The sequence below is a fragment of the Sander lucioperca genome, chromosome 4, assembly GCF_008315115.2.
Source record: "Sander lucioperca isolate FBNREF2018 chromosome 4, SLUC_FBN_1.2, whole genome shotgun sequence".
NCBI lineage: Eukaryota > Metazoa > Chordata > Actinopteri > Perciformes > Percidae > Sander > Sander lucioperca.
Genome location: NC_050176.1, coordinates 9,949,956 through 9,958,544, shown reverse-complemented (window position 1 = coordinate 9,958,544; position 8,589 = coordinate 9,949,956). Strand labels below are relative to the sequence as shown.

General features: G+C 37.8%; 1 protein-coding gene across 1 annotated transcript; it reads right to left on the bottom strand.

Moving 5' to 3' along the window:
- Nucleotides 1-13: 13 nt before the first annotated feature.
- stra6l (STRA6-like) lies at nt 14-8,421 on the bottom strand. Its single transcript, XM_031289343.2, has 18 exons — nt 8,181-8,421; nt 7,825-7,897; nt 6,955-7,055; nt 6,252-6,382; nt 6,016-6,136; nt 5,656-5,701; nt 5,338-5,463; nt 5,061-5,134; nt 4,423-4,531; nt 4,136-4,289; nt 3,839-3,914; nt 3,583-3,664; nt 3,059-3,107; nt 2,599-2,716; nt 2,383-2,502; nt 1,842-2,005; nt 1,281-1,424; nt 14-1,039 (listed from the first exon to the last, which is right to left on the bottom strand). Exons 1-18 carry the CDS (start codon nt 8,207-8,209, stop codon nt 798-800), a joined length of 1,959 nt encoding a protein of 652 aa, XP_031145203.1. The 5' UTR covers nt 8,210-8,421; the 3' UTR covers nt 14-797.
- Between the last annotated feature and the right edge of the window lie 168 nt (nt 8,422-8,589).

The window sequence follows — 8,589 nt, the reverse complement described above, 5'->3', positions numbered from 1 at the left end:
ATTTTTTTTATTTTTTAGAGCAGATTTGTTTTTGCAGCAACAACATATTTACAATTTCCAAATACAGAGTAGAAGCTTACACAAGCTTGTTTCAGGCCTAACGTATGCAGAGTTCTACAAATTGTATGACCATCATGAAGTGCCACCACAATGATTATTGAGAGTATACAGCATGGATACAGCAGCTATGTATAAACATAAACAACACAACCTAGAATGACAAGCAGAATGGCTGTATAGCTCACTTGATTTTAATTTAAAAAACGTTGTTAGATGGGAAAATGGCCAGCTGTAGTACATCACATCCATTTTTTGAAAAGATACTTAATTGGTTCTAGTGACTAAAGGTCAAGGTCTAGACTTTACTGCAGTTAAAAAAAAATTGCAGCACATGTTTTGGTCTGACCATTCAGATACAGACAGGGCATAAACAGTCTGAACTCAAGAGTGAATAAAATTGTACATATTCCAGACAACAACACACTTATTAAACCCCTTAAACTCAACCTATACAGTCTTGTGGTACATGATCTCACAGTTACTTTAAGTCAAATTCAACATGAGAACATTTCTAAGGATGAAATTAAATTTCTACTGAGCTGATGGTGACCTAATTATTGATGAACATTAACTAGAATATATCTTTTCAGTCAGATGTTGGTGCTCAACATTTTGAAATTACATTAAAAACACCACAGTACTCCTTCTACCACATGGAGATCCACCACCAAACGATGGAATTTTGGATTCTAACATATATTGTTTTTAACATAATCACAATCAATGGAAATGTTTCACTAACAGTCTTCTGCTGGTGTGACTATGATCTCTGGTAGTGACTGTGACTCTGCTTGACGATTCTGTGTTTGAGAAGCCATGAAGCAAGCCTGCACAAGTGTGTGTGACTGGGGAGATGATGATGTGTGTAATGATGAAGATGAGGAGAGGTGGTGCTTTCTGAGCAGGATCAGATGAGGGTTCCTCAGTAAGGTATAAAACAACATCCAATGCCTCCTGGCCCGGTTGTTCACAGAGGATTCTGGAAAAAAGTAAAAAGCTAATAAACTGGAAGTTAAGAAATAAATAATGATGAAACAACACAAACACACAGCATCAACAATAAAACTGCATAAATGCAATAAAGTGCATTTTGAGAGCTAATTTAAAAGAACTTGGTGCATCTTAAAGTACAGGTGGAAGCAGTAGTTATTTAGTGCACACACACACACACACACACACACACACACACACACACACACACACACACACACACTACTGACCAGATGACACATTGCTGAATGTGGAGTATGCAGATGCAGTGTGGTTCGCCAGCGTGTTGGAGACCAGCAGCTGGCAGAAACACACCATGACTGGATTGTTATGATAGTGGTCAGCAAAGATCATCCCAATCCAAGTGTTGTAGCCTTGAACATGCAAGAAATAATGTTAGAGCTAAACACCATATATGAGAAATAGCACTGAATTAACAGTATTTCAACAATATGTGTTTGAGGAGTATGCACTGCACGACTGAGGAAAAAACCCCCCGGAGGCTTTGTGAAATGCTGGAAGAAAATAATCTTCAAAGATGAATGAAAATCTATAATATAACCCTGATGAACTACACCAGCATCAAATAATAATAATGATGATAATGATTGTATATGTATGATTAGAATATTGTATGATGAGTCTCTTATCTACTATCACTGTATATAAAAAAGAAATAGAGGTTTGGCCGTGATATTTTACGGTGATAAATATGGAGACTTAACTTCTTAAACCCTTAAACCAATATTTCATCTTTGTTTACACACATTTTGGTTGAAAGTTAAGCTTACCGGCATCCATGCTTTCATATCCTCTCTGCATAATGGTCCGGTCTAAGCGGGACACCAGCCACGTTCCCACTACAATGCTGCACAGCAACCTCACTATGCAGTTGCTGATCCCCATCACCACGTTGTAGAAAAAGAAGAAGTAGTTGAAGCAGTGGAACCCCTTCCTGAAGAGGGGGAAGAGAAACTTTGATTTCAAGCTACAGATTTACTTACTTACTATATTCTGTTCCATTAACATTTGACATAAGGGCTTTTCCACACTGTACAACACCATCACATACTCTGTCTGCATGTTTCAACAAGTCATTGAAGCTACTTTACACTACTGAGTAAGTAAAAAAGTGCATGTTTTATGGCTTAACTATCACTCACTATCAGTATGGCCTCAACACCAGTCTACAGTTAGTCATTTATTACTATTATGGCCTTAATGACCAGCACTTCCCCTTTCAACAATCAATGTTTTCTGGCAAATAAAGGACCTGGGTTTGATAGTTTTATGGTCCACGCTTACATAATACCTATATTAAAAAGTACCCACCTGTTATTAAGGGCCAAAGGTTTGTGTTTATCAGTGGGAGACATTTTGTCCTGAAGGAAGAAGATCTGAACCAGAACTATCTGGAGAATCACCAGGCCAATGACAAGACTGATGGTCAGACTGAGAGAAACAGGAGAATATATCAACCAATCTATCAATCAAACCATCCATTCATATACCGTCATATATCCACAACCACAGGGAAAGCAGACTTACAGTATAACCCCCAGGTTGGTGAGCATGATCAGTGCTTTTCCATGCTGTATAGGAAGAACCAGCATATAGACCAACAGCAGAGCAAACAGGAAGTATATAAAATGGACAATCAGGTAGCCTAAATAGAAAATACAGAAGAGACATCCAGTTATTTCATGTAATCTCTCTTTATGTTGCTTATCTTCACGTTTTACTCATGTAGTGGAACTGTGCTGTTGCTACTGTCTGCTGCGTTTTATCATGTTTCTATTTCATTCTCAAAACTATTCTTTTCTGTGTGATAGGACAATAACAGATTTGCAGATATATTCATGCTCCTAAAAAGATTTCAACATGACCAGTATCAACAAATGTTGACATAGGATGTGTCGATGTACATCTGCTAAGCTGCTGTTTTTGTTTTTTCAAAGCATGCAGTATATGTCAGTTCTTCATGTATATCAGGAGATGAAAGTCTTACCCCACAATGTAAACGCTATTTGCCAACCAGAGTATCTTGCAATGCAAGCCTGTGGAAATTGAAAGAGAACATATTTAAAATGCATAAAACAAGAGGCCAAATAAAATGAAATGCAAACTTTAACACATGCAAATAAGCCACATGCCCTGCATATTTGAAACACTCAAATGCATGCTCACACATTGAAATATTTCAGAAACTTGCAAATGTGTGTGTTCAGTAGAACCTGCTTGTGGGGTGCAGTGGCCATATGGTTTATAATATGAAGATCACATTTTTCAAATATATGTAGATCATACATTGTGACACAAACATCATGACCTGGAAACAGTTACAATGCGGCCAATGTCACAATGCTGGTTTTAAGTTTAGTGCCTGATCTGAATCTGATTTGCATTCTTGATTTGCATCTGCCTTGTGTATATATATATATATATATATATATATATATATATATATATATATATATGTGTGTGTTTGTGTGTGTGTGTGTGTGTGTGTGTGTGTGTGTGTGTGTTACTTACTACGCTGACAGCAGATCTAGGGTTGTGAAACTTTTCAGGAAGAAACCCCTTCTGCCCTTTCCACAGCCTCTTCATGTGTTTTCTACGGCAACAGTACACCACACATCTATGTTTTTGTTGTTGTTGTAATACTTGCTTAGGAAATGTCATCTAACTTCCCATAAACTAAATCAGTTTATATACTTCTTTTGGGACATTTATCATACAGTACAATTCCAATACATTTAATTTATTTCAGATATTTTAAGGACCTTACCTGTAACATGCCAAGACATGGAAGCAATAGGCTACAGAGTTGAGAGTAGAAAAGATGATGGTAGCTAGCCAAGACTCTGGAATAAAAGAAATAACGACAACTTTACTTAGTTTGATTTATGAGGTCTCAGTGTATCAGGGTAGAGTTGATTTTTGGCTTTTTCTAATTGGAAATGTTTAGAATTATGGAAGCAGGGCAAATTTAGTGGAAATGTTCTCAAAACATGTCTGATGTCCACTATAGACATGAATGGAGCATTAATCATGCAGACTATTAGGAGGGAGCAGACCAACTCACTCCTAGCCACGTCGATGAATTCTTCCAGCTGTGGTATCATGACTGCGAGAGCTTCAGTCTGGTTACAAGACATAACCAGCTGTTTTAGTGTATTCTTCCACCTGTCTATTTTGTCAAAAGCCACATTACTGAGACTGTAGTCTACCAGGGTCACCTAGAGAAATGACAATAAAGCAAATTAATAGCAGATCCACATATAAGTTGTTCGTGTAACACTTTTCCAAAACAAAGTGTATGGATGAGACATTTGGTTTACATAACTTAACATAAGAGAAGTCTTGCTGTACCGTATACAGGCCTATAAGGGATATAATGACAGTGCCGATGATTCTGTTGGGAAACTTGAAGTAGGGGTCCCACTCATACACTCTGCTCTGGAACCAGCTGAGGGTCTTACTGCACAAGAGAAAGGAGTGTCAAATCAACTGTCTCTATATATGTATGTGTGTCTATAAATGACTGTGTTGTGAGAAGCTGACTCCCAAATCTTGGGTGTTAGTGTCTACCAGGATCACCTGAAAACACCAGACTGGATTTGAAGTCATTGAACTGCATGACCACGCAACAATAACGTCACTTTGAAAATAAATAGATTTGACTTGACACACAAGGGTTTAATAGTGTAAACAGATAATAGTTCCTTTACTCTGACTCAGAAAATCCCAATGTTCAACTCTCCATGTTGAGTTTAAAATTTTACTGAAATAAATGATATGTCATCGGTGGGTGAAATGCAGTAAAAAAAAGAAGAAGAAGTAATGTTATGTTTTTGAATACATTTAACTGTTCTCAATTTTTTGGTAAACTGGTTAAAAAATGCAGAAATAGTGGCTCCCTTTACAAGAAAAATAACTCAAAATACCCAGTTGTACAAGGGACACTTGAAAGCAGCATTGGTGAACATGTGCATGAGTTTGTATTGTACCTGTGTGCAGGTGTTTTCCTCAGCAGTCTCTTAACATGCTGTATCTGGTGTTTTTCAATCAGGTCTTCAGGGTCCTGGCAGCAAATTTAGCATGTTAACAGTCATAGAAAGTTTATTATTCAGCGAATTCAGTTATATATAATACAATGTTTCGTATAAATGTCTTAATAAATGTGACATAAAATCTTAAATAGTCTGTAGATCATTGGGTTTTTATCCATAGGGAAAAAACACGGCAAGAGTAATTTCAGTGATTTCATACATTAGGCATACTGACCTCCTGTTCCACTCGCAGATGTATTTGAATAGCTTTAATCAGCATGTAAAGAAATCGTCCCAAAAGGAAGATGAGGGAGAGGATGCAGGGCCACTGGACAATCCACCTCTGGTATTTACCCAGAATCTTTAAAACCACACACACAAAGTCAGTCATTAATTATTTTTTTTCATGATGTTTCAACTAAATACCAACAGGCTAACGCTTCATAACTGAATGTTTTGTAGAGCCTCATTTATTTAGGTGTAGGAAGAGGCTGGCTCCTTGGTAGAAGCAACAGGCACGTTACATTTACACTAGCTTACACTACTCACCTACCTTACCACTGGGACAGGTGAATGAATCCCAGACTGTAACGATGATCCTAAAAAAAAGCATCGAGACATGATGTATTTTCAAAGACTATTAAAACGTGATCATCCGCATATCAACCCATGCATCTATTCATCTAGCCAAACTTATTTTATATATTTTCTAAGTCTTTTTTACTTTTATTTATTAATGTAAATTCTGCTTCTATTCAGCTTTTAACTGTGAGCGTGAATGCTAATACACTCAAACTCAAGTAAACATCATATACATTTTTTGAATAATTTTTTTACAATGTTGAGTAAAAGACACACACTAGTGAAATAAACCCTTTGCTGTACTAATTCACATTTTGAGACAAACATTTACCAGGCTAAAGAGTAGAATATTCCCAGAACTGCCCCAGCTGCTCTGAAAGGTGTTGACAGACAGGCAAAGAAAGGGAAATAGACCAGGCCCACCTCTAAAGCTCCAACCAGATACACTATAGCTGAGGAGAATAATCAGGAAAACATCACATCCGTCAAAGTGTTTATTTCTTGTATCTGCAAGATACACAGGTTTGAATACAGAGCCTGAATAACAATGGCAAACAGTGGAAGTACCTCGGGCCCAGGCCGGGACAGAGAAGGGGATGTAACGTTCAGAAAAGAGCAGAAGGACGCTGGAGGACACGGCACCAAATGCAAACCCATAGGACCAACGATTACTGAGGCTGCCTATAGTATCCAAAGGCCTGGGACACAGTAATATCATTAAGACAAACAAAGCCACATTGCTGAAATATATATCAAAACAGTATGGATAGATGTTACATGATTCAGTTGCCTAACAACTTCAGCACTGAAGTTTAAAGCTTTAGTGCGTAACTTTTTTTTATAATAATCAACATCCGTTACATTCAAGCCATTGCCAAATGAGTTGATACAAAGCTAATTAATAGGCTACTATCGGCTCCACAAAACTCTCTCTGTATTTCTCAGCATGGCTATGTTTAGAAATTGGTGTCGTCCAGCGCAGAAACTCGAGTAAAGATAATTTTAAAAAAAAGAGTTCATCTTTTTTTTTTTTTTTTTTATCCTCTGTGTCTTCCTTGGCTACATAGCAACTGTGTGGAGGAGGGAGGGGGGAAGCGCGATCACGGAAGGCTTGTATCATGTGGATGCACTGACAGAATTGTTGTCATCACTCAGAATTCCTCATGGGGGAGACAGAAATTACGCACTATAGCTTCAAATACTTTGTGATATTGAAAAAAATATCGTTGCTCTTTTTCTTTTGAGATTCCTAGTTGTTGTTGCTGCTTACACCACAATGGCAAAACGTCCCCGCAGGAAGGGCAATCTGTGATCGATGGCCAGTTTCTGGGCTCTCTTCTGGAGGAATGAGAGCACCCCTACAATCACAACCTGAAAGACAAGAAATCAATACATAACATATCAACAAAACTCACTGAATTGAGAGGCTATCTTGTAAAAACCAAGGTATCACACTTTGTGCATCACCAGCCTTGCAAGTGTCCTATCAAAGTAGTTTTGATCAAACTGCTGCACCTACCTGCTTATCTGTTTGTTTTTTTATTTTTATTTAATAAGGGACAATGCATGTTAATTAACATAAGCACTCAAGTCCAACATGTAAATGTGCCAGATATGACCATACGGGCTAATTTTCATCTGCAGTCCCTGGCAGGTTGATGACATACAGTACATAAGCACTTCATTGTAGATGTAGTAGTAAAGGTATGTGTTATGTTGCAGTTCTTGGTTGTATTGTGTTTTTTTAGTTTGTCGGTATTCCAAGACACCCTCTATCATTTGCTTATATGGTGAACACAGAATGGCAATTTCCCACAGTTGTAAATATAAGATGCATATGGCATTACCATGTACAAAACAATTCCTTTTCCTTGCTGTCCTGTGGAAATCATGTATCTCCAAACGTTGTGATCTATAATGTTTCAGGAAAACTAAGGGATTACGTGTTTCTGGTTGAGAATATTTTCCTTCCTCTTAAACTAAAACATGGTTTAGAGATACATGGGTTTTACAGAACAGGAACCAATAAAAATGAATTGTATTGTATCTGTAAAAATTTATGGAAAGCCGTTTAGTATGTCAACTTGTTCATTCTCCAGCCAAATATTCATATCCCCGGTAAAATAGATGGACAACTTACTGCTGGTATGAGTGAGAAGTGCAGGAAGAGCTCCATAGAGATTCCATTTTGACAGTCCTTAACCTTGGAGACCCTGGAGAAACAGGACGTAAATATAATCTAACTGATCTGAACTGTAGGGCCACAGAGCAAACTGACCAAATAGAGTTAAAAATCATGAATAAGCTATACTTCTTAATGCATCAATAAGCTCAGGTTCAAGTTTACTTTTGTCCTAATTCCAAACAGCTATAATCAGGTGTAGTCCTAAACTCTTCATAACATTACAATGACGAATAACAGTTGCTAGTTACACAATAAAGAGCAGGATCGTAATGCTAGTAGCAGTGAGCAGAGTATTTGCAGTCAGTACTTACTCATGTTCCACTCGGTTTCTTATCATCATTGATAAGTCAGTTCACTGAAGTCTGAAACGCTTTGTTCCTGCGCTAAAGATGAGGGAAGTGCCTGGATATACACCACTTCTCCGTTTCCTGGTTTCAAACATGTGACTCACACACTTGACCTTTGACCTCAGGATTCAACACTTTATGTCTCTGTTTTTTTATGTCCTCTCTCCCAGTGTGTTGCTCTGTGCTAATCTCGCCTTTGCATTTTTTCACACTCTCTCTGTTTGTCTTCATCTCACACACACACACACACACACACACACACACACACACACACACACACACACACACACACATAGGTTTGTGGCGACCTGTCATTGACATAATGCATTCACTAGCCCCTTATCCTAACTTTAACCATCACAACTAAATGCCT